At 43.3% G+C, this 27,412-nt stretch overlaps 1 protein-coding gene across 1 annotated transcript in view; it reads right to left on the bottom strand.

The window, feature by feature from the left end:
* Nucleotides 1-18,751: 18,751 nt before the first annotated feature.
* The window catches only part of ST13 (ST13 Hsp70 interacting protein), a 113,610-nt gene continuing 104,949 nt past the window's right edge, over nucleotides 18,752-27,412 (bottom strand). Inside the window, exons 11-12 of the mRNA XM_073644163.1 lie at nucleotides 21,081-21,226; nucleotides 18,752-19,177 (exon numbers count right to left, since the gene is read on the bottom strand). Coding sequence (XP_073500264.1) covers nucleotides 19,049-19,177; nucleotides 21,081-21,226 — 275 coding nt within the window. The 3' untranslated portion in view covers nucleotides 18,752-19,048. The remainder of the gene's footprint in view (nucleotides 19,178-21,080; nucleotides 21,227-27,412) is intronic.

Here is a 27,412-nt window from a genome sequence, read left to right as displayed (position 1 = left end):
CGTTTGGGACACTTGGAGGCAAAATACTGACTATGCTGCTATGTCATAAACTTTGGGGGACGGTGAAAAAATTAGTAGAAGGTGTTTCGCAATTTACTTCATTATGGAACACTCCAAGGCTTCCAAATCGATATCATCTGTTGGGATTTGGCTCCTGGAGTTCTAGGTGTTTAAACAGACTTAATCAAGTGCTGATAGGTGATGTGATTAAGGAATTCTCACAGCTGCAAAATGAATATGGTTACCGCACTCTGAATTCTACAAATATGTACAATTAAGGCACGCATATAGGGTGGAAAGCATTGTTCTGGAAGGAGGGGGGGGGGGTAATAATACAGAGAATAGCTAATCTACACGATTCTCGTGGACTCCTCTTATTACTTTATAACATTCTCTTACACATTATATTGACTGCCTATACAATCAAAAGAGAAATGGGAGAGTGTAATGGGACCCATAGAGGAAAATTACTGGTCAGATATACTGGAAAGAGTCCCACAATTGTCTTTAAGTGAATCCCACAGACTGTTCCATTTATATGTGATACACCAGGTATACAGGACACCTCAATTCAAATTTAACATAGGATTTTGCTCAAGTCCCCACTGTCCTAGCTGCAAAACTAACATAGCAGATATGCTTCATATGATGTGGAACTGTCCTAACTTGGTGTCCTTTTGGAAGAGTGTTGTAGCAATGATTAACAGGGTTTACTCTATTAACGTAGAGCTTTCACCATTAGTATGTATACTGGGATATGTTGAAGATCTGACTATTGATGAGTACGGAAAAATTGCGGCGGCACGCATGTTATATATGACAAGTAGTGTTGAGCGATACCTTTCGATATCGGGAAATATTGGATCGGATTGGATCGGACCGATACCCAAAAAATATCGGATATCGCAGATTCCGATACCGGAAACCAATGCAAGTCAATGGGACACAAATATTGGAATGAAAATAAACCCTTTCTTTCCTTGTAGGTTAATTCTACATGAAGGAAAACAACTAAGAATAATGTAGAATGTATTACATGAAAAGCCGGCAATTCAGCAGCGGCATACACTGGTACTCGACAATTTAGAAAAGAAAATAGAACATCACACATAGATAGAAACATGTCAGTCACATATATAAGAAGTACAGTGACAGTGTTGCTTACTGTACTTGTCATTTAGTGTTAAAGGATTTATTAAAAAAAATAACAACAGTGTTTTCATGCACCGTCTCTTTAAAAAAGCCGGCCGGCAATTCAGCAGTGGTACCCGACAATTTAGAACAGAAAGAATTGAGCATCACACATAGATTAGATAGATAGAAACATGTCAGTCACATATATAAGAAGTACAGTGATAGTGTTGATTACTGTACTTGTCATTTAGTGTTAAAATAAAGGATTTATTAAAAAAAAATTGGCGTGGGGTTCCCCGTAATTTTAGTCTCTAGCGGAGGTTAAGCAGACAGCTGGGGCAAATGTTTGAAGCCTGGGAAGGGGGCAATACCCACGGAGCTTCCGAGGCTACTAATATCAGCCCTCAGCTGAATATTCGATATTCTAAAAGTATCGGAACTCAGTATCGGAACTCCGATACCGCGAATATCGGTCGATACCCGATATTTCAGTATCGGAATTCTCAACACTAATGACAAGAAAATTGATAGCACAAAAATGAATAACAACAGATCAGGAGCCTACGATACCAGAATTTATTGATAAAGTTAACTGGCTAGCAAATTTGGAGATGTTATCTCTAAATTTCTCAAGATATGGGGTCTATGGATTGATGGCTCTGGTTTGACATCTAGGGAACTGAGGAGATTTTGTCTTGGTTTGCTTTGAGTTACGTTTATACGTAATCCCCCCCAAAAATGTATCAAATATTTTTGAAAATTAATAAGCATGTTATTAGTACTTCCACAAGATGCATGTAATTGGATTGACTATTGTTATTATGTTCAAATATGGGTCCATCTAATTATGCTGGTTTTGCAGAGCCAATACGTATAAATATCTCATGTTTAATGTTTCTTAATGTTGGGGGGATGGAGAACTGTGTCTTTTTTTTTATTTTTACCTTTTTGAAAATCTTTATAAAAATCAATAAAAAACATTTGATGTAAAGAAAAATCTAAATGGAGGGCAGCATACGACTATCCAGTGGGAAGGAACCTAAAATTTAAAACAAAAGTTTAAAAAATAAGTTACTTTATAAAGCCCAACCCGACCCCCCCACCACCTCAAAAAAAAAACAAAGCCAGTAGCCTATGCATTTAATGTTAATATTTCTGACTCAGTATCATACATCTGTTATTTCAAACATTAAAAACACAAAATAAAGCCCCGGGGTCCACATTATTTTTTAATGAACAGAGAAGAAGAAAGGAGCCTGCTGTTTTGGAATTGCGTAACGGGGAAATAATATGGATTGGCCTTAAAAAAAATCAATACACTTATGAGTCCACATCTGTCTGCTTAGACTTTTCCAGTTACATAAGACTGTATAAAGTAAGGCGATGTACGTTAACCCCTTTCTGAAATAGGGCGTAATAATACATACAGTACAGACAAAGTTTGGACACACCTTCTCATTTAAAGATTTTTCTGTATTTTCATGACTATGGAAATTGTACATTCACACTGAAGGCATCAAAACTATGAATTAACACATGTGGAATTATATACTTAACAAAAAAGTGTGAAACAACTGAAAATATGTCTTATATTCTAGGTTCTTCAAAGTAGCCACCTTTTGCTTTGATGACTGCTTTGCACATTTTGCTTTGCTTTGGCATTCTCTTGATGAGCTTCAAGAGGTAGTCACCGGAAATGGTTTTCACTTCACAGGTGTGCCCTGTCAGGTTCAATAAGTGGGATTTCTTGCCTTATAAATGGGGTTGGGACCATCAGTTGTGTTGTGCAGAAGTCTGGTGGATACACAGCTGATAGTCCTACTGAATAGACTGTTAGAATTTGTATTATGGCAAGAAAAAAACAGCTAAGTAAAGAAAAACGAGTGGCCATCATTACTTTAAGACATGAAGGTCAGTCAGTGCGAAAAATTGGGAAAACTTTGAAAGTGTCCCCAAGTGCAGTTGCAAAAACCATCAAGCGCTACAAAGAAACTGGCTCACATGAGGACCGCCCCAGAAAAGGAAGACCAAGAGTTACCTCTGCTTTCGAGGATAAGTTTATCAGAGTCACCAGCCTCAGAAATCGCAGGTTAACAGCAGCTCAGATTGGAGACCAGGTCAATGCCACACAGAGTTCTAGCAGCAGACACATCTCTACAACAACTGTTAAGAGGAGACTTTGTGCAGCAGGCCTTCATGGTAAAATAGCTGCTAGGAAACCACTGCTAAGGACAGGCAACAAGCAGAAGAGACTTGTTTGGCCTAAAGAACACAAGGAATGGACATTAGACCAGTGGAAATCTGTGCTTTGGTCTGATGAGTCCAAATTTGAGATCTTTGGTTCCAACCACCGTGTCTTTGTGCGACGCAGAAAAGGTGAACGGGTGGACTCTACATGCCTGGTTCCCACCGTGAAGCATGGAGGAGGAGGTGTGATGGTGTGGGGGTGCTTTGCTGGTGACACTGTTGGGGATTTATTCAAAATTGAAGGCATACTGAACCAGCATGGTTACCACAGCATCTTGCAGCGGCATGCTATTCCATCCGGTTTGTGTTTAGTTGGACCATCATTTATTTTTCAACTGGACAATGACCCCAAACACACCTCCAGGCTGTGTAAGGGCTATTTGACCAAGAAGGAGAGTGATGGGGTGCTACGCCAGATGACCTGGCCTCCACAGTCACCAAACCTGAACCCAATCGAGATGGTTTGGGGTGAGCTGGACCGCAGAGTGAAGGCAAAAGGGCCAACAAGTGCTAAGCATCTCTGGGAACGCCTTCAAGATTGTTGGAAGACCATTTCCGGTGACTACCTCTTGAAGCTCATCAAGAGAATGCCAAGAGTGTGCAAAGCAGTCATCAAAGCAAAAGGTGGCTACTTTGAAGAACCTAGAATATAAGACATATTTTCAGTTGTTTCACACTTTTTTGTTAAGTATATAATTCCACATGTGTTAATTCATAGTTTTGATGCCTTCAGTGTGAATGTACAATTTTCATAGTCATGAAAATACAGAAAAATCTTTAAATGAGGTGTGTCCAAACTTTTGGTCTGTACTGTATCTGCGCCCTGGGCCTATTGGACCAGATACATATTATTACGCCCTAACTGTAATGCGGCACTGCAACCGAAGTCGCGGTAATCACATTAAATTTCCAGCACAATCTTACCTCAGGGTAGATGGCGTAGTCATCCTGTGGGGTGTCACCCCCCCCCCCCCCCCCCGGCGACCGCGATCACTCAATTCTGAACAGCCAATCACAGCATTTCTCACTGTTAAAGGCAATCAGATTGCCTCAAACACTGATGTGCAGCCTAGGAGCACCAGGCCTGGCCGCAACCCGCTCAGATTGGTGCGATCGCTGATGACATCGATCGCACCAATCAGAGCACCGACCACGCGGTGATTTCGTGGCAAGTTTGACACCACTGGCCTCACAGAAATAGACCTTTTCAAAGTCTTTTTCTCTGACAATTTTGTAAACCTGATGGTGGGCTAAACTAATTTGTACGCTCATTAATTTTTGGCAGAAAACTGCACTTCATAATTTCCTAACTTGTCTCTTGTAGACGCATTAGAAATGATGAAGTTTTGGGGCCTGGTCCTTCACATGGGGATCCTGAAGAAGCCAGAAGTTCGGCAATACTGGAGTGTTGACGTTTTGTATAACACTCCAGTGTTCCGAATGGTCATGACCTGGACATGTTTTGATGCCATCCACAAGTTCTTGCATTACGACGATAATGCAAGGTGTCCTGCACGCGATGACCCGAACTTTGATCCTCTGTTCAGTCATCAAGCACTTTAACAACAAATTTGCTGAAGTGTATGTGCCCCAAGGGACATCTGCTTGGATGAGTCCCTAATTTATTTTAAGGTGAGGCTTGGATTCTGACAGTACCTGCCCAGTAAGAGGGCCAGGTACAGAATCAAGCTGTATAAACTGTGAGAGTACCCCAGGGTACACTCAAGTTTAGAGTTTATGAAGAGAAGGACTCCTGGATTGAACTCCCTGAATGCCCTAATTGTTTGGGATTTGGTGCTCCCACTGTTATCACCTCTACGTGGATAACTTTTATACCAGTGTCCCTCTCTTCAAGTCCCTCTCTACTGTCTGCAAAAATCAGAGGGGCCTCCCAAAGACGCTAATTGGGCAGATGCTCAGAAGGGGTGAGAGCAAAGCCCAATGTAGCGACCATCTGCTGGTACTCAAGTACAAGAGGGATGTCCTTCTCTTGACCACCATACATGGTGATGGCAGCACTGTACGAGGTTCCACTACACAGGTCGTCAAACCAGACTGTAGTGGGGTACAAGTACATGGGGGGGGGGTTTGATCTCTCTGATCAAGTCCTCCAGCCGTACAGTGCTTTGAGAAAGGCCAAGGTGTGGTACAAGAAGCTGGCCGTGTACATCGTACAGATGGCAATGCACAATGCTTTCCCTCTATCACGATGTGCAGGCCAGACTTCTACGTCATACCTTCAGTTCCAGGAGGTAGTGATCAAGACCCTGATATTTGGCAGTGGTGACGGAGCAGGCCTCAGTACTTCTGGAACGGAAGGACCTCGAATTGTACCAGGCCAGCATTTTCTGGGGGAGGTCCCTCAAAGTGGAAAAAAAGGTAAGTCACAAAAGAAGTGCAGAGTGTGTTACCGAAGGGGAATACACCAGGACACCATTTATCAATGTGACACCTGCCCCGACAAACCTGGCCTGTGCATGAAAGAATGCTTCAGAAGGTACCATACTTCCATGCACTACTAAATACATTTCTGACATATGACAAACTGACGAGCACTACACAACTGACGTAGTGTTCGTCAGGTTGTCCTACGTCAGTTGTATAGTGTTCGTCAAGTTGTCCTACACAACTGACGTATGACACTACATTATAAAATTCACATATCAGGAATCAATTCCAAAAAGTAGGCACATGTTGGGCATTTCCACTTTTTAGGCTCATCAGGGACTCTGAAAACGTGACATGACGCTCGCAGACCATTCCATCAAAGTCTGCATTCCAAAGCGTCACTCCTTCCCTTCCGAGCGCTGACGTGTGCCCAAACAATTTTCTCCAACACATGGGGTATCAGCATACTCAGGAGAAATTGCACAACAACTTTTGGGGTCCAATTTCTCCTGTTACCCTTGTGAAAATAAAAAAATTGTGGGTAAAAGATCGTTTTTGTGGAAATTTTTTTTTTTTTCACGGCTCTATGTTATAAACTTTTGCGAACCACTTGGGGGCTCAAAGTGCTCACCACACATCTAAATAAGTTCCTTAAGGGGTCTAATTTCCAAAATGGTGTCACATGTGGGGAGTTTCAACTGTTTAGGCACATCAGGGGCTCTCCAAACGCGACATGGCGTCCGCTGTCAATTCCAGCAAGTTTTGCGTTGAAAACGTCAAAGGGTGCTCCTTCCCTTCCGAGCCCTGCCGTGTGTCCAAACAATGGCTTTCCCCCACATATGGTGTATCAGCATACTCAGGAGAAATTATACAACAATTTTTGGGGTCCAATTTCTCCTGTTACCTTTGCGAAAATAAAAAAATGGGTCTAAAGTAAAATTTTAGTAAAAAAAAAGTTAAATGTTAATTTTTTCCTTCCACATTTGATTAATTGCTGTGAAGCATGTGAAGGATTACTAAACTTCTTGAATGTGGTTTTGAGCACCTTGAGGGGTGCAGTTTTTAATTTGGTCTCACTTTTGGGTATTTTCTGTCATATAGACCCCTCAAAGTGACTTCAAATGTGGTGTGGTCCCTAAAAAATGGTTTTGTAAATTTTGTTGCAAAACTGAGAAAATCGCTAGTTAACTTTTAACCCTTAAGTCCCTACCAAAAAAAAAATGTTGGTTCCAAAATTGTGCCGATGTAAAGTAGACATGTGATAAATGTTATGTATTCACTATTTTGTGTTACATATCTCTGATTTAAGGGCATGAAAATTCAAATTTTTGCTAAATTTCCGATTTTTTCACAAATAAACGCCAGTCATATCAAATACATTTTACCACTATCATGAAATATAATATGTCACGAAAAGTAGGAATTAGTCCCACCGGTAATGGTATTTCCAGGAGTCCATCATGACAGCACCACCAGTTCATCGTCGTCCTTATCCTTGATAGGGACAGGAAACACAGAAGAGGTTAAATAGCCTTTCCCCACCACCACCCTCCAGTGATTTTTCAAGTACCACACCAGGATGGATGCAACAATGTGTTTATTGAATTTCCGTCTATACACATTCACTTCATGTAACAGACAGTAAATCCAAGGGAAGGGAATGTAATGGTGCTGTCATGATGGACTCCTGGAAATACCATTACCGGTAGGACTAATTCCTACTTTCCAGGACTTCCCTCCTGATAGCACCACCAGGAGAAATATCAAATAACTCCTTTAGGGCGGGATTACTGTTTGGAGGACTTTCTTCCCAAAGGCAGTCTTGTTGGTTTGACAGAATGTCCAATTTGTAATGTCTACAAAAAGTACTTTGACTTGACCAAGTCGCTGCTCTGCAGATCTGATCTACAGAGGCCCCGCTCTCTGCCCATGAAGCAGACATTGCTCTTGTTGAATGAGCTCTGATGTTCTCCGGGGGAGATTGTCCTGCTTCACTGTAAGCCGAGTTGATCGCCGATTTTATCCACCTAGCGAGAGTAGATTTTGACGCTTTCTTTCCTTTGTTTCTCCCACTGAATTGGATAAAAAGGTTTGAATCAATTCTTCAGTCTTCAGATATTGTAGAACTGTTCTTTTAAGATCCAGTGAGTGGTAAGCAAGTTCTTTCTGATTTGTATAATTTTGGCAGAAGGCAGGCAAGACAATCTCTTGACTCCTATGGAAATCGGTAGCTTCCTTAGGTAGGAATTCTGGGTTTAATGTTAGGACGAGACAATCTTCCTGGATCTTCAGGTAAGGATCTTGAATAGAAAGGGCCTGGATCTCGCCAATGTGTCTTGCTGTAGTAATTGCAACAAGGAAGACAGTCTTAAAGGTTATGAGTTTTAATTCAGCCTGATCTAAAGGCTCATATGGTTTCTTGCATAGAGCGTTTAACACAAGATTGAGGTCCCATGGGGGCACAGTTTCTTGTTGTAGGTCTGAGTCGTTTAATAGCTTTAATGAATCTGACTATCCAAGGGTGATTTTGTAGTGGATAGTCAAAGAATGACCCCCAAGGCTGATACCTGTACCTTTAAAGTATTGGGACTCAGCTAGTGTTGAGCGAGCACTAAAATGCTCGGGTGCTCGAAGCTCGGGCCGAGCTCACCGTGATACTCGAGTGCTCGACCCGAGCAACGAGCCCAATGTTAGTCTATGGGAGACCCGAGCATTTTTGCGGCGGCACCCCCGGCAGTCTGTAGAAAGCCTCAAAAGTGCCCAAAACGATAGTGACAGTGCTCAAATGACATGGGGACAGCATGGGGATCGCCCCAGGAAGCATTTCTGACCCCCAGGTCACTGCTGTCAACAACGTGGTCAGATGTATTAAGCCTCTTTTATGGGCTCACAATAAAATGTTCAAAAACGAAACAAACTGTTTTCCTGTGAAATATGTTAAGGAACATCCTTTCCAGGGTAAAGACTTGTGTATAAGGTAAAATAAATAACCAAACACAAAAATATTCCTCCACACCTTGGGCTATGTTCACAAGTAGCATTTTTTATGCATTTTTGCACTTTTGTATTGCTTTCAACCGTGACAAATGCATTCACCGGGAAATGTCATTTTAACAACCTTATTTGGCCATGTGCTGTGTGACACATGCATACAGTGCTGAAAAGACATGGGAACAGCATGGGGAAGACCCCTGGAAGAATCTGACACCAAGGTCACTGCCTAAAAGTGTGCCCATCAGAAGTGATCCTTGCCGCATCAGAAGATGCAGACTTGCAACTATCCCCGTGCAAGTCCTTGTCTATCTGGGATGGATATTAGTCCTCAGAAGGACTGTTTGATTTTGCAGGCTTTAGAGACCCTACACTACCTATTTTGCAGTATAAATCTCTCCCTAGCTCAGCAGCACTCTCCCTACACTGTCTGATCCAGAGCGACTGTGTCCAAGATGGCGGCGCCCTGTTTTAAATACTCAAGGTGACGCTGTGCGGCCAGCCAATCACTGTAATGCCCACAACCAACATGGCTGCGGCATTACAGTGACTGGCTGGCAATCCCTGCATGTTCATTGGCTCTGTAAAGAGCACCAAACATGCAGGGCGGAGACCCGAGCTCCCGCCGAGTAACCCGAAAATGCTCTGTGCTCGCCGAGCATCCTGAGTAGTGAGATGCTCGGGCGAGTACCGAGCAGTGTCGAGCATGCTCGCTCAACACTAGTCTAAGCCGTTTATCGAACCCTTTTTGAAGAAAATCTAGTATCTCTGGAATGTTTGGTCCTGACATGATGGAAACTGGAGTCAGTCTGAGAAGAAAACTTTTTCCAAATTTTCAGATAGATGGCCAAAGCCACCGGCTTCCTGCTTCCTTGCATTATGGAAATGACTGCTTCCGAGAGGCCTTTTGATTTTAGTATCTCTTTCTCAGGATTCAGGCTGATAGACTTAGCATCTTCAGATTCTGATGGTATAGAGGACCCCGAAACAGAAGGTACTGTCTTGTGGGCAGGAGTATCGGGTCTTCTAGAGACACTCTTCAGCAGGGAAAACCAGCTCCTTTTGGGGCAGTAGGGCACTATAAAGATCACAGTTGCTTGGTTTTCTTTAATCATCTTTAACACTTTTGGAATTAATACGAGGGGTGGAAAAGCGTATCCCAGATCCATATCCCATCTCTGGGAAAGAGCATCTATTCCAGCTGGATTGTCTCTTTGGTTCAGTGAAAATAACTTTCGTTTTTGTGTTTTCTTTTGAGGCAAACCGATCTACTGTCAGCATACACCAAAGATGTGTCAATTGAAGAAAAACTTCTTCGTTTAGAGACCACTCCGTGGGTTGAACTGTTCTCCTGCTCAGGAAATCTGCTACCTGATTCTTTGTTCCTTTTAGGTGTACAGCTGTGAATGATCTGTGTCCTCTGCCTAACAGAATATTCTTTCTGATATTGACTGCAGATGAAAATGCCTTGGTCCTCCCTGATGGAGGAAAGAGACTGTGGTTGAATTGTCCGAGAATATTTTGATGTGCTGATCTTTTAGCTGTGCCTGACATCTGCGTAATGCTTCCCACAATGCCCTGAGCTCTTCGTAATTTGAAGATCTTTCTCTTACTGCTGCCAGCCATGTTCCCTGAAGATAATAGCCTTCTGTGAGCTCCCCAGCCAGTGTGGCTTGCATCTGTAGTGATGTCTACGGAAGGTGAGATGATCCAGGGTCTGCCTTTTGTGAGATTTGTTGGAATAGTCCACCAGGATAGATACCTTTTTGCTTTTTCTGATAATCATATCCTGTTGTCCAGTGTCGCTGTTTTGCCATCGCAGGATGATATAATCTCTCGTTGTAGAGTCCTTGAGTGGAATTGACTCCATTGGATGCAGGAGATACATGAGGTCATTAGACCCTGAACCCTCATTGCTTTCCTTATGGAGATCCATTTCTTTTCCTGAATGGATTGGATTTCTTTCCTGATTGTCTCTTCTTTGTGTAGAGGCAGGAAGGAGCACTGCAGTTCGGAATCCAGAAGAACTCCCAGGAAGATGTTCCTCATTTCTCGTTTGGGTTTTGATTTTTTTTTAGATTTATCAACCAACCCAGATCTTCCAGAACTGAAATGGCTGTGGATAGATGGGAGCTCATCTGGTCCGTAGAGTCCGCTTTTAGTAGCAGGTCGTCTAAATATGGGATGATTAGGATGTCTCTCTCTTTTAGAAGAGCCATTATCTCTACCATCAGCTTCGTAAAGATTCGGGGTGCGGAGGAGAGACCGAATGGAAGACATCGAAATTGAAGATGTTGTATTTTCCCCTGATCATTATTGCGAATCTGAGGAATTTTTGGCATGACGGATGTATAGGGACATGATAGTAGGCACTTTTTAGATCTAACGTGCTCATTACTGAATTCTTCTTTATTAAAGGTTTTATGGATTTTAGGGATTCCATCTTGAATTGCTTGTAAAGAACCCACTTATTTAGTGGTTTTAAGTTGATTATTGTTCGGAACTCTCCTCCTGGTTTGTTTATGGAGAATAGACTTGAGTAGTGGCCCTGATATTGTTGGGCATGTGGTACTGTCAAGGTAAAATATATATTATAGAAAATCAATTAGTTTGTTTTAATAGATTACCTAATCAGTGTGAATCAATATACCGATGATGGAATAATCTATGTGTATGTATGTATGCAAATGTGTATATGCACATGGATTATGTTAATAGTTAATGAATATATAACAGCTTCTGTTCTAATTTGTAGACATGAACAACTAAATGATTTCCTGGGAATGACGTATGCATGTGCATGGCTGATAACAGATTCATGTCGAGTTGGCAAAGATGGCGCTGAGAGATGAACTCACCCCCTCCCATCGGAATTCCTAAGGCATTACTCAGACCAAGAGATACATAGATGAACAAATTACAGTGTGCCGAGTTATCAGAAAAGAGCAATAAATTTTACTAATCCCACCTAGAAGTAGAATACTATATAACCCCATGTGTACGTAATAAAGTATGCCATTTGCGTGGTTCACTGTCTGAGTGAAGTTTTTCAACCAGATTAGCAAATTTGGTTAATTAGCTTCTCTGCATGCACTCGGATCTTTAATTTGGAGGAGAGCAGTTACCTGGTGTATCTTAAATTGGTGAAACCTCCACAGTACATGTACCACTACCTCTAAACTCATGAGTTCTTTTACATCTTTTTAGGAGTCTCTGATGGTCCTTTGGAGATTGACCCGATGTTAGGCAAAATCTTTCAGGTGTACTGGTGAATGCGATCCTGTCCCCCTGAGAGACTGTCAGCAGTATCCATTGATTTTTGGTTATTTCTTGCCAGCCCCCAGAGAAATATTGAAGTCTTCCTCCCCAACTCCTTTGGTGTCATTGTCTGTTGGAGCTGGATCTCTGGTTACGAAAGGAGCCTCTTCCTCTACCACCTTTCGGGTAGCTGCACCTTCCTGATTTTCCCTTTTCTCTATAGTCCTGTCTGGGATGAGACTGTCTTCCAAAAGAAAGGTATCCTCCTTGGTTTTTCCTCAGGGAGTCCTTTCTTTTTATTGGATGCTTTTTCTAGAAGCTCCTCCAGAACTGGCCCAAATACCTGTTGGCCTGAGAAGGGAATTGAGCACAATTTATTTTTTGAATGCATATCTCCTGACCATTTTCTCAGGCAGAGAGCTCTTCTTGCTGCGTTGGACAGTGCGCTGTTTCTTGCGGGAAACCGGACCGACTCTGCCGAAGCGTCGGCCATGAAATCTGTTGCCATCTACAGCAAGGGAAGAGATTTCAGAATTTCCTAGGAGTCTTGTTCTTCAAGTGATCTGCCAACTCTTCTACCCAAAGACATTGACTTGGCGACTGAGGTAGCAGCAATATTTGTTTTAATTATGGCTGAAGAGGATTCCCAGGTCTTTTTAAGAAGCTCCTCTGAACTTTTATTCATTGGATCCTTTAGACTGGAAGAATCCTCAAAAGGGATAGCGGTTTTCTTAGCTACCCTGGCCACGGGTATGTCAATCCTCAGAGTCTCATCCCAAACCTTAATCTCATCTGGGTCAAAGAGAAGGCCATTTTTGAAATCTCTTGGAATAACCAATTTTTTGTCTACATTTTCCCATTCCTCCAGGATCATTGCCTGTATGTTGTTATTTACCGGACAAACCCTGTTTCTGCCGACTCTAAGACCACTAAACATTTTATCCTGTACAGATAATGGTTCAGAGGGATCTTCTATTTTCATAGTGTCTCTGACCGCTTGAAGGAGTGTTCCAGTATCCTCTGATGCAAACAAATAATTCTGTTTCAGGTAGAAATGCCGTGGGTCTTCCATCCTCATCCGTCTCCTGGTCCGAGTAGTAAGATAATTCCCCTTCTTCTGAACTAGAGTCTATATTCCACCTAGGTCTCTTAGGCCGGGAACACTGCGGCGGAATAACGGCAGATACCGTACTCTGTACTTCTTCCCTTATTATAGCCTTCATACTAGTTAGAAGTGAGGCCTGTTTGACTTTGAGCTTTTTGTTGTAGGCACCTGGGAGTCTAACATTACAAGTAGCACATCTGCTAGCTTTTTTCCTAGTAGCTGATGTGGAACGCCTGGGTGTTTCTTTGCCCTAAAATAGACAGTATAAGACACTATGTAAGCTAAACTACAACAAAAGGGTAGGGTGATCCTGCTTGGGCCCTACTCACATGATCCAGGGATGGTTCTATGGACTGAATGTCCGACCGGCTAGCATTCTGGCCTTCCATGATCCAGTAAGCCTGGCAGCCTAGCTAACCCTCAGCCTTTTAAATAGTTCTCACCTGGCTTCAGATCATCTGATTTGTCAGATCCTTCTGAGCCCCATCTGCTGCCACGGCGTCCTAGGGCAACTTCTTCCCCATGCACCCTGTGCATCCCTCCTGGAACGCACGCCTGGCGTAAGGGACATTGATCCTCCAGGGACTGGAAGCCTTTATTCATCTATCTCTGGATGCCGGCCGGCACCGCAATCTTGGATTATCCCCCTACCCCCCGCGCCATGTGCGCTCCAGGCTGGAATGCAGGGTCTGCTGGTAGTCCCTGAAGCGCCGGCTGGAACTGCAACTTCCGGTCAAAGCACACGCCCCCGGAAGTCCGTCATTGGGGTGCGCACCGCCCACATGGGTCCTCTGAGCTATACACGCCCACGGGGAGGCTTCTGGAGCGCGTCCCAAGTGGTGCAGCCGCCCAGGCGTCAGCACAGATCCTGAAATGGCAGAAACCCAGAGCCCCCCTAGAGAGGGATAGGCTGTGTCCGGGAGCACCGAGCTCGACCATACTGCGGAGGGACCATAGGGGGTATCCGCCTGGCTCCTTCAGCAGGGGAGGTAAGGTTCTGACCCCCCTGAGATCTTAAATCCATAGAATCCTCTTCTCTTGCGTCTTGTCCCTGATAGGCACAAGAAAAACATTGGAGGGTGGTGGTGGGGAGGGGCTATTTAACCTCTTCTGTGTTTCCTGTCCCTATCAAGGATAAGAAGGACGACCTCCTGATGGCGCTGTCAGGAGGGACGTCCTGGAAAAACAAACAAACATTCTCAGAATCAGTGGGATCCGATCAAGCATTCTAGAGTTATTACCTCAAAGTGACAGTGGTCAGAATTGTAAAAATTGGCCTGGTCATTAACGTGCAAACAGCCTCCGGGGGTAAAAAGGGTAAATAACAGTTTTTAGGGCCAAATATGTTTCTGTATGTTTTTTGTGCCCGGGATCAGGTTAGCTTACTAAAAAAAAAACAAAAAAACAAAAACAAAACATAACAAAAAAAAAAAAACTAGAGATTTAATTTGGTGCAAACTTGACAATCAACGAACAGGAAGCTAATAATACACAACTTTTTTTTTTTTTTAAACACATTAAAAAAAAAATTGATAGGTTACCTCAGGGTAAGCAGCAGTCGTTCTTCAGCAGAAATACATTGGCGAAAGCGTGTATTGTGAAAAGTCAATCCTGTCCGAAGCTCCTCCAGTAGCAGGTCAAAAGGTATGCAGCGACACTCGGGAGTATTCCACAAATTTGTCCAGATGACTCCGTAGATGTCCATACAAACGTTAAAAATGCCCTCTTGTAAGCCATTGGTAGAGTGGATGCACGCAGTATCTGCAAAGCCTCCTCTGAGCAACAACAGTCCGATAGCCAATCCCATACTCACAGGATAACATCCAGTGAAAAAGGAGCTGCTCAGTAGTATCTACAGACAAGTTTCTAGCCGCCATAGCTGCAGGTTGCTGTTGCCACAAAAAATACAAAATATATTCAGTGAGGCATTTCCCCAAGAATATATGGATGTGCTCAGCATCAGACATTGGGAAAAAGGAGTTTATATAGGGCTAGGAAACTAACATGCCTTACAATAACGTGCTGATTTCAAGTTGAAAAATGATGCGAATAACGCATTGCATACGCATGTCATACGGATGCGCCTTGTAAAGAATCGCATTCCAATCGCAGGACACTCGTCCGACTTTTCAGGAACATCGGACCGTTTTTATTAACGCAGATGGGTATGAGCCCTAATTGTACTGTGGGCAGATTCTCCCACCTGCTCCTCTTCCACAGTGACTTTGAGCCTTTTGGCTGCTTCTTTAATTAATGCTCTCCTTGCTTGGGATGTCAGTTTAAGTGGATGGCCATGTCTTGGTAGATTTGCAGTTTCGCCATCATACTCCTTCCATTTTTGGATGATGAACAGTGCTCTGTGTTCAGGGATTGGGCTATTCATTTTCTAACCTAAACCTACTTTACTCTTCTCCAGAATTTTATCCCTGACTTGTCTGTTGTGTTCTTTAGTTTTCATGATGCTGTTTGATCCCTAATATTCTCAAACCTCTGAGGCCTTCACAGGACACCAGTAGTTATACGGAGAATAAAATTAAACACAGGAGGCCTCAATTTACTAATTATGTGACTTCTGGAGGCAATTGGTCACTCAGGATTTTATTTAGAGGCATCAGACTACAGGGGGATGAATACAAATGCAAGTTCCAATTCTCAGATTTATATTTTTAAAATGTTTAGAAACCCATGTATCATTTCCCAATACTCTTCACAAATACTTGCTACTTTATATTTTATTGGGACTTTGTGATCTACCAACACATTTAAAGTTTGTGGGTGGAAAGTTTACAGGTTATGAATACTTTTTCAAGGACCATTACAGTTGTGTGTAAAATTATAGTAGTGTGTTTAAAATGGAGAAAAAACCTCAATCCTCATAATAGCATTTATTTCCATATCACAAAGGCACATTCAATTTCAAATGAAAACATGAACAAAATATCAATTTTTAAACTGAAAATGAAGAAATAGGAATAATAGGCGGTTAAAAAAGTATCTGCATTTTCATCTACAAACTCGAATATTTACAGTATAAACTGAAGTGTTTACAGACTTTTTTTTTTTCTGTGAATCCCTGAACTAATGTTTCGTATATAAACTTTATTTCTTATAACTGCTTTAAATCTGTGTGGCATGGAGTCAACTAACATCTGACACCTGCAAACACCAAGCTGACTGGACTACATTCCACAGTTCTTTTGCATTCTTAGGTTTTGTATCAAAAACTGCATTTTTTGTCAGTCCACAAATTCTCAACCTGATCGAGGTCTGGGGATTGGGCTGGCCACTTCATAACATCAATCTTGTTGGTCTGGAACCAAGATGTTGCCACTTGTTGTGTTTAGGGTTGCTATCCTGCGGAAATGCACATTTCAAGGACATTTATTCTTCAGTATAAGGAAACATGACCTCTTCCAGTATTTTGATATATTCAAATTAGTCCATGGTGCCTGATATGCAATAAATAGGCACAACTTCATAGTATGAGAAACATTCCCAAACCGCTACGCTTGCACCTCCATAGTTTACTAGTTTTACAGTCTTCACAATGTACCGTGGCTTGAATTCATTGTTTATGGGTCATCTCACAGACTGTCTGCAGCCTTTAGACCCAATAAGAGCAATCATGCTCTGATCTATCCATACAATGTTGTGCGACTTCTCTTTAGCCCAGTCAGTGTTTTTTGGCAAACTAACCTTTTCAACACTTATTTTCAGCAATTTTACTTTACGAGGGTTTCTTGCAAATAGCTTGGCTTCTCGTAGAAGGAGTCTGATGGTTGCACTACTCACAGGTAACTGAAGATCTTCTTTGATCTTCTTGGAGCTGATCATAGGATGCTTCTTTGCCATTCTTGTGATTCTATGATTATGCAGATGGTAGTATATATTTTTCTACCACGTGTTTCAGGTTGTTTGCCTTTTTAAAACATTGGAAATCTTTGTAGCTGAGCAGTCAGTTATTTTATGCACTTTATATGTTTTCTCCCTCTCCAATCTACTTCTTGATCAAAGTTCTTTCTCCTTTGTTATAATGTCTGGAGCGAACCATTTTACTCACAGAGCAAGGGCTAAAACCAGCAGGTACATTTGCTGCCCTCCTCCTTTAAATAAGGGCCATAATTGACACCTGTTTCTTCACAGAATAAATGACCTCCCTAATTGAACTCTGCACTGCTATTAATTAGAACACCCCACCCTATCATTAAAAGGTTGCCCATTATTCGCCTATACCTAGTCATGATGTTTTTTCCCATTACGTGAGCTGGTAAGATGACAAGAGTGTGGGTCAGGATCGGGGATTAGGGGAGTATATGGTTTTTATTTTGTTCAAAAGTTGTCCAACTGTGGGGGCATCAGAGTATGGGGGGCCCACTTCATACATTGTAGGAACTATCGTGAGGGCCCCTTATACATTCTGGTTTCAAATCATACAGTGTGAGCAAATATGGGGGCCATTATACATTGTTGGAGCTGTTAAACCCACAAACCATATAATGGCCAATGTGAGGCAATTATACAGAGTGGGAGATAATGTGGGGCCATTGTACAGTGTGGGAGATAATGTGGGGTCATTGTACAGTGTGGGGGCTACTGTGGTGGCAATTATACTGCGTCTTGAGGGAGCAGTGAGGACATCACATTGTGTATAGGAGAGCTGTGGGCCCATCATACTGTGTTTAGGACAGTTGTATATGGGGGTGAGGGGGACTCAGGAGACAATTATTAAATGTTAAGTGGGCACACAGGGTACTGAGACCTTCAAAGGTGCACATGGGTCATTATTACTTTCTAGGGGAAAAATGTGGACATGGTTTTCTAGGGCACCTGCACAGGGCATTATTTCTAGGGGGAAATTTTATCATCTAGAGAGCACAAAGGAGGCATTTTACTTTGTAAGGGGCAGAGTGGTGGGCATTATTATGTAGGGCAGTAAAGGGAGCCCTGTTGTGCTAAACAGCAGGTGCAGTAATAGGGACACATGTGGCAACAGCGGCTCAGAATTAGGGTGACAGAAGGATGAGCAGTTTGTGAAGGTTGGAAATAGATGAGGACGGTGCTGGAAATGTGAGAAGTCAGATTTGTCTGCATGCTATACTCCATGATTAAGGACTCTGACCAGAAACGCGTCAGAGTGAACATGATTTTAATTGTGTACTATGGATAGCCTATTTTTTAATTTGATGGAATACAAATTTTTAATTTTACATTCTTTCATGTGGATTCAGTTTTCCTTTTTGTATTTATTATCGATGCAGACTTAAGAGCAACCATATTAACCATCACACGGTGAGGCTTTTTCTGCTATTTTTTATGTTTGTAGTATCAGTGTTGGTCTTTGTATAGCGCGTTATCTTCAGTAACAACATCATCATCTGCTAAGATAACCCTCTACCCACAGTTAGGGTGCAACACTGTATTTGAAATCAGGGTTATCTGGTTAGGGGCCCACTCAGATGTTTCATCCCCCCTGAGCTGACCCCTGTGGTGTTAAGGGTAGTTACCAACTCCTTTATCCTTCAAATTCGGGTGAGTGGATTTGAACTAGAGTCTCATTATTTCATATCATGCATAATGTGGAACAATCTTTTTCCTTAAGACTCCATATTATGACAGTACGCATACAAAAAAGTTTTATAGTTTTATTATATTGCTAATCAGATATTGCTAAAATGATTTTTGTGAAATTGTCCAGTAGTTGAAGGAATTTCGATTGCTTCAACTATGCTGAAGTTAAAAAAGAAATAAATAATAAAAACAGGCAGGATTCGTATTCTAGAAATTCATTTATGAAAGGAATATATGCTTTAACAGAACAATATTTAATTTTAATTTCAAAAGAGGAATAGATTAGAGAACAGCGGTAATCAGAATCTGAAGCAGTTCATTACCATTTTATGTCTTTCTTCCAAGATTTACTGTAGGCTACGCAGTTCCCCCAAATTTACTAGATAATTTGCTTATCAGATTCATCACTTTTTGGTTGCCCTGATATTTTGATATGTTGGCTGGATTTTGGGCTACATCTTGGAATGCAGCCATCACTTCTGGATCCTGTAGGTTACAAAAAAAATTATCATTATGCATCAATATCAGTATAAATATGTAATTAAAGGAGTTGACATTCTTTAAAAGTTAAATTAAATCAGCTGGAGGTCGTGTTTAAAGCAAAACACCCCTATATTCACCAACTGAACTGGCTCTGCATTTGGTAATGTGTGTCCCCCCCTACCCCACCCTCACCAGTTTCCTGACAACATCTGGCAGGAAGCATCAAGTGACCACTACAGCTAGTCAATGGCCACGGATCCACTGCAGCCTTCATAATCAAAACAGGAAGAGAAGTTTCTTCCTATTCAGTTTGAATATGAAAGCTGCAGTCGATCAGTGACCCCTGATTGGCAGCACGGGTCATGTGACGCTCTTGTCACAGGATGTTTATGCCAGGAGACCAGTGGGGGAAAGAGGTACAGAGAAAGGAGGATGACAGGCAGTCTGGGAGATAAGTATAGTTTTTTTTCTCTTTACCTCTTTCATCACCTAATCCCTTTGTGTGGCACCTAAGAGACTTTATTGGAATGTAGCATTATGGCTAACTTTTAGTTAGCAGTGGACAACCCCTTTAACTGTTGTCACCTGTATAAGTATAACATGCATCTTCAGAAAATTACATTAAACAAGGGTAAGCTTTTGTTTTTTCCTCCTCTTCCAAAAATCTTTTTCCCTTTGACAAGGCTGTATGAGGGCTATTTTTTTGCAGGACGAATTGTAGTTTTGAATGACACTATTCACTTTACCATACGGAGTTCTGAATAATGGGAAAAAAAAATCCCAATGTGGAAAAATGAGAAGCATGGTGGCTCAGTGGTTAGCATTGTTGTTTTGCAGCACTGGGGTCCTGGGTTCAGAACTCACCAAGGACAACATCTGCAAGGAGTTTGTAGGTTCTCGCAGTGTTTGCGTGGGTTTCCTCCCACACTCCAAAGACATACCAACTCAGTCTCTGTAGAGACAGATGCTGGCTATTTAATACAGCTGGCATCAGCCACGTATGGAGGGAACTCCCCTTCTGAGCCCTCTCCATACGCTGTCACTCTAGCATGGACGTACAGTTCCATCCATGAAGGTATTAAAGGAAACTTGTCAGCTTAGTTGACAGCGGATAACCACTTTAACTAATCATGTAATAAAAAGTTATGCATCTTAGGAAAATTACATATAAAGGAAACCTGTCAAGTCCTCCAACAGTTCCACACTGCCATAAAAACGACAAATATGCCTATTGCTGTATTCCAATTAAGTCATTTACGTGCCACACAGTTTTTTTTTAGCTTTTAAAATTTATAAATGCATATACATTTCAAATGTAAACACTCTGAATAAACTGCTCACCATACTCTAATAACCCAAAATGAGTCTGGCAGGAAGGTGCTTCCCGCCGAAGAGTTCTGCCTCAGATCCTCTCATCATACACCCCCGAGTGTGAGAGATGTCCTGTACACAATCCATATCATGGTAGTCACCAGAAAATTAGTGCATACATACAGCATCTTCGACCATGACGTGGATTGTAAACATGACTAGGGATCCCCCACCAGACTACACCTGACAGTACAGGTCTATAGAAAATATTTCTTATCATTAAAGGGGTTGCCCCACAAAGGATATTCATCTACAATTCACCAGAAATAATAGTAATGGGGTTGCACCATAAATGACAATTTTTATTGACAGCATACGAGATAAATGTATAATCGTCAGGGGATCCACACTTAAGCTACAGGACCTCAATTCGTCACCACAACACAATCACAGTGATATAGTAGGGCATTCTCCACTCTATGTCTATGGGGCCTAGTCAAACAGTCAAGAGCAGCTGTTTAGTAGAGTTTGATTGAGTTTATCAATGTGGTCTATTCAATTTAATATTTTCAACTGTAATGAACATAGCACGTACCTGCATAGCAGTCAAGACTTCTGGGTCGGAGAGGATCTCACTTACTCCTGGCATTCCTGCCATGCCACCGGGAAATCCTCCAGCCATACCTGGCATGCCACCAGGGAATCCTCCAGCCATACCTGGCATGCCACCCGGGAAGCCCCCTATAAAAGAACAAAGGTGGAATATAAATAAACAGTAATAAAATCAACTCCGATTTATTATAAAAAATATATATATCACAGTGACGCTTGACAGGAGATTCATGATGTACCAAAAATAACCAACTTACTAGCAGAATTAGGGTGACTGCAGGAACAATCACTATAGAATAAACCAGATGTGTGGTGAAGTTCTGCACCGGAGTTCTCTGTACATCCCTTCCCCTTCTCTGCTGCCATCTCCAACGCCAGGTTCAGGTCTATTTCAGGATCCATATACAACTCACAATGTGCAGACTGCGGATGCGGGTCTCCTGAACGGAACTTACGGCCTCAGACACACAAGGCTGTAAGTTCGGGTTTTGAGTTCCTTGGTCAGTCCAGACACTGCGGTCCGTATGCGAACCATGAAATACACTTATCTGAACCAGGCCTGACACAGAAAGGAGGGCATACAGGGCAGACAAAACAATGAGGAGCTTTGCCGGATTTGTAACATTTTTACACATCACTCATCTAAACACTCGCTTTGCAGCAACAAAATGGCAGTGGTTGTCTTGTGACTGAAAGCAGTCAATTTGCACGCTTGTGGTCACATGCCAACTAGCTTCTTTTCCTGTTTCTTTCAATCTTTGAGATCCTCTGTGTACCCAAATACAGAAAAAATGTCAAAGGGTTAAGTCAACTGTACACTAAAATCTAGAACTCTTTTCCTGAAAGGTGAGGGCAGAACCACATCATGTGCATTTGAGGTGCACATCTACTCCCCCTCCTGGACCAGCCACCACTTTCTTGACCACTTCACCACCTGGCTGCTTCATTTCCTTTCCGCTGACATCCCCACTATCATCATGGGTGACTTCAACATCCCCATTGACACGTCCCACTCATCTGTCTCTAAGCGTCTCTCTCCCTCACTTCCTTCTTCGGCCTTGCTCAATGGTCTTCAGCCCCCTCTCACAAAGACGGCCTCTGTTCCCTATTAACTTCTCTAACTCTCCTCTCCCCCTGTCTGACCACAACCTACTTACATTCTCTTCTCTCTTTTCTCCAGATGCACAATACCCACTCCACAAACTGGCACACCCTCGCAGAAATCTCAAACACCTTGACCTACACACTCTCTTGAATCCCTCCTCCCTCTTACAGACATAAGTTCATTACACGATGCGGATGCTGCTGCCACTTTATATAACACTACAACAGCAGCAGCTCTCAACTCGGTCGCCCCCCTCACACATACCACAGCTCACACACTCAACAGGCAATCCTGGTACATCAACCTGACTGAAGAACTGCGAAGGGCCTCCAAGGTTGCTGAGTAAAGATGGAAAAGGTCCCACTCCAACGAGCATTTCATTGCATTCAAACAGTCCCTCACTTCTTTGAAGTCCACACTTACTGCAGCAAAACAAACCTACTTATCTCTCATATCCTCCCTGTCACACAGCCCTAAACAGCTATTCAACACTTTCAATTCTTTCCTCCGGCCCCCAGCGCCTCCTCCCTCTCCTCTCAGCAGAAGACTTTGCCTCATTCTTCAAGTAGAAGATTAACATCAGACAAAGCTTTTGCCTTAAGTCCCCACAGCCCCCATTCATATCTACTCAACCCTCCTCCTCCAAAACCTGCTTCTCCACCATTACGGACTATTAAGTTTCCTCTGTACTCTCCAAATCACACCTCACCTGAGAACCTGACCCAATCCCGTCCCACCTCATCCCTAACCTCACCACAGTCTTCATCCCAACCCTATCCATCTTTTCAACCTGTCACTAACAACTGGTGTCTTCCCCTCATTCTTCAAACATGCCTCCATCACACCCATCCTCAAAAAGCCCTGCCTTGACCCATCCTGACTAGCTATCGCCCCATATCACTTCTCCCCTACGCCTCAAAACATGTCCATTCTGAACTGTCCTCCCACCTCTCCTCCAGCTCCCTCTTCGACCGCTTACAATCAGGCTTCCGACCGCATCACTTCACTTAAACTGCTCTGACTAAAGTCACCAACAACCTTCTAACTGCCAGATCCAAGCGACACTACTCAGTCCTCCTCCTCCTGGACCTGTCATCTACCTTTGACACAGTGGACCATTCCCTCTTACTACAGACGCTCTCATCTCTCAGCATCACAGACTTGGCCCCATCTTGGATCTCTTCATACCTAACAGACCGGACATTCAGTGTCTCCCACTCACGCACCACCTCCTCATCTTGCCCCCTATCTGTCGGGTGTCCCCCAAGGTTCAGTTCTAGGACCCCTGCTCTTCTCCATCTACACCTTTGGCCTGGGACAGTTCAGAGTCCCATGGCTTTCATTATCATCTCTATGTTGATGACACACAGATCTACCTCTCTGGACCTGATATCACCTCCTTAATAACCAGAATCCCACAATGTCTGTTCGCTATTTCATCCTTCTCTGATAGATTTCTAAATCTTAACATGGATAAAACTGAATTCATCATCTTTCCACCATCTCACTCAACCCCCCCCCCACCATCTGACCTATCCATCATAGTCAATGGCTGCTCACTCTCCCCATTCCCGCAAGCTTGCTGCCTCAGGGTAACCCTGGACTCTGATCTCTCCTTCAAACCACATAGCCAAGCCCTTTCCACTTCCTGCTGACGCCAACTTAAAAACATCTCCCGGATCCGCACATTTCTCAACCATGAATCTGCAAAAACACTAGTGCATGCCCTCATCATCTCCCGCCTCGACTACTGCAACCTCCTGCTCTGTGGCCTCCCTTCCAACACTATTGCACCCCTCCAATCTATCCTAAACTCTGCTGCCCGACTAATCCACCTCTCCCCCTGCTATTCCCCAGGCTCTCCTGTCAATCCCTTCACTGGCTCCTCATTACCCAGAGACTCCAGTTCAAAACCCTAACCATGGCATACAAAGCCATTCACAATTTGTCTCCTCCATACATCTGTGGCCTAGTCTCCCAGTACTTACCTGCACGCAACCTCCAATCCTCACAAGAGCTCCTTCTCTACTCCCTTCTTATCTCCTCTTCCACCAATCGCATACAAGATTTCTCCTGTGCATCCCCCCCTATTCTGGAACTGTCTACTTCAACAGACTCTCGCCTACCGTGGAAACCTTCAAAAGGAACCTGAAGACCTACCTCTTCCGACAAGCGTACAACCTGCAATAACCACCGGTCCACCATACCACTGCACGACCAGCTCTACCGTCACCCACCCCTTGTAGACTGTGAGCCCTCGCAGGCAGGGTCCTCTCTCCTCCTGTACCAGTCGCTGACTTGTATTGTTCAAAATTATTGTAATTGTTTTTGCTGTGTATACCCGTTTCACATGTAAAGCTCCATGTAATAAATGGCGCTATACTAAATAATAATAATGTGCAGTAATTTGTTGTTTGCACTTTACCCTTTAGGGCACACCGGGTCCAGGTGTGTCCCTCTGTCATATGAGAATCGAGGTGTTCTGTACATGCACTCACCGCTTATTTGACACTAAAGAAACATGTCATTTTGCATTCAGATACAAACAAGGCGCAAGTGACAGCTCCTGTGCAATATATCTTGGCATAATTATATTATAGTGACCAGCATATTAGTCGGTATGTCACTGCTGCAGCCCTGCAAACCAAGGCCAGCGGGAAGCAGCAGAGAGGAGACGCTGAAATGGCAGGACCTTCAACATGTAAGTAATGCTTATTTTAAAGCCTTAGGTACCTGTGGCCCATTACTTATTGAATTCAGGTAACCCCCTTTACCCATAATGTGCCATGACAAAGGCACAAACACTCAATTCATCCACACAGCAAAACACTACTTGTCTTAGGGAAATTTCACACATACGTGTTTTAAGGTCCATACTCTGACTATGATGCACAGACTGGCTGCGGGTCTCCTGACCCAGCCTAATATATGCATATCAGGTTGCGGATTTTGGGCCATGGCAAATACATGCATCGTGTTTCAAGTACAGGCCACTAAACATGTAAGTGTGAAACCGGCATTATGCAGATAGGCATGCCGGACATCACCTACTAATTGGAATTTCACAAACCAAAATTATAGATGGCTTCAAAGGGTTGATCCTACTGACTGATTCCATTTAAAAATTTTAACAGGCAAGTAATGTTTTATCTAAGAAATGATTTGCAACTGTTACTTATTATGGGTGTCATATAGATTCCATGCTCCTATAACTTGTGAGATTTATATTCCTATGCCCTCACTATTTGTTATATTGACTGATATGTTTGTGCATTTTTATACTGTTTATATATCTGACCACAATGCCCATTTTCCTTTTGTTTTTTTTTTAATGGTTTTGTCTTTTGTAGTTGTGTCAATAATTGTTTATTAATAAAGTTGTAATATTATTTGTAATAGGATTTTTGTACTTTATTATATGAGATTTGGTGGTATTTATAGTATTATGCATTGCTTGTTGGTACCCCCCAAAATCAAACTGAACTCGCTTATGTTGAATATCTGTTTAATTTTCCGGTTTGGGCCAATTACATCTGGAGGGTGAGGGGTGCATCAAATAATGAGAAGGCAAAAAAGAGATGCAAATTGTGAACATTTCATAAAAGAACACAAGCAGGACAAAAACATTTGGGGTCACTTTTTAATTCATCATAGCATAGGTTTATAGAAGTATTTTGTGCAAAAAATAAGTGGACATTCAGCATATTTTAAAATTGTCTTAACCATACTTGTTCTAAAGATTTTAAAACTTGAGTGTAAAAGAAAAATGAATTTGACAGTCTCAGCGTCTCCCATGTGAGGTGCCTACAGCAGAGTCTCAGCGTCTCCCATGTGAGGTGCCTACAGCAGAGTCCCAGCGTCTCCCATGTGAGATGCCTACAGCAGAGTCTCAGCGTCTCCCATGTGAGGTGCATACAGCAGAGTCTCAGCGTCTCCCATGTGAGGTGCCTACAGCAGAGTCTCAGCGTCTCCCATGTGAGGTGCCTACAGCAGAGTCTCAGCGTCTCCCATGTGAGGTGCCTACAGCAGAGTCTCAGCGTCTCCCATGTGAGGTGCCTACAGCAGAGTCTCAGCGTCTCCCATGTGAGGTGCCTACAGCAGAGTCTCAGCGTCTCCCATGTGAGGTGCATACAGCAGAGTCTCAGCGTCTCCCATGTGAGGTGCCTACAGCAGAGTGTCAGCGTCTCCCATGTGAGGTGCATACAGCAGAGTGTCAGCGTCTCCCATGTGAGGTGCATACAGCAGAGTGTCAGCGTCTCCCAAGTGAGGTGCATACAGCAGAGTGTCAGCGTCTCCCAAGTGAGGTGCATACAGCAGAGTGTCAGCGTCTCCCAAGTGAGGTGCATACAGCAGAGTCTCAGCGTCTCCCATGTGAGGTGCATACAGCAGAGTCTCAGCGTCTCCCATGTGAGGTGCATACAGCAGAGTCTCAGCGTCTCCCATGTGAGGTGCATACAGCAGAGTCTCAGCGTCTCCCATGTGAGGTGCATACAGCAGAGTCTCAGCGTCTCCCAAGTGAGGTGCATACAGCAGAGTCTCAGCGTCTCCCATGTGAGGTGCATACAGCAGAGTCTCAGCGTCTCCCATGTGAGGTGCATACAGCAGAGTCTCAGCGTCTCCCATGTGAGGTGCATACAGCAGAGTCTCAGCGTCTCCCATGTGAGGTGCATACAGCAGAGTCTCAGCGTCTCCCATGTGAGGTGCATACAGCAGAGTCTCAGCGTCTCCCATGTGAGGTGCATACAGCAGAGTCTCAGCGTCTCCCATGTGAGGTGCATACAGCAGAGTCTCAGCGTCTCCCATGTGAGGTGCATACAGCAGAGTCTCAGCGTCTCCCATGTGAGGTGCATACAGCAGAGTCTCAGCGTCTCCCATGTGAGGTGCATACAGCAGAGTCTCAGCGTCTCCCATGTGAGGTGCCTACAGCAGAGTCTCAGCGTCTCCCATGTGAGGTGCCTACAGCAGAGTCTCAGCGTCTCCCATGTGAGGTGCCTACAGCAGAGTCTCAGCGTCTCCCATGTGAGGTGCCTACAGCAGAGTCTCAGCGTCTCCCATGTGAGGTGCCTACAGCAGAGTCTCAGCGTCTCCCAAGTGAGGTGCCTACAGCAGAGTCTCAGCGTCTCCCATGTGAGGTGCCTACAGCAGAGTCTCAGCGTCTCCCATGTGAGGTGCCTACAGCAGAGTCTCAGCGTCTCCCATGTGAGGTGCCT

This window comes from Phyllobates terribilis, unplaced genomic scaffold (assembly GCF_046119375.1).
Source record: "Phyllobates terribilis strain yellow unplaced genomic scaffold, ASM4611937v1 Scaffold_8__6_contigs__length_399053987, whole genome shotgun sequence".
Lineage (NCBI taxonomy): Eukaryota > Metazoa > Chordata > Amphibia > Anura > Dendrobatidae > Phyllobates > Phyllobates terribilis.
Note: the sequence above shows the minus strand (reverse complement) of the source record. Positions and strands in the feature narration are given on the sequence as shown.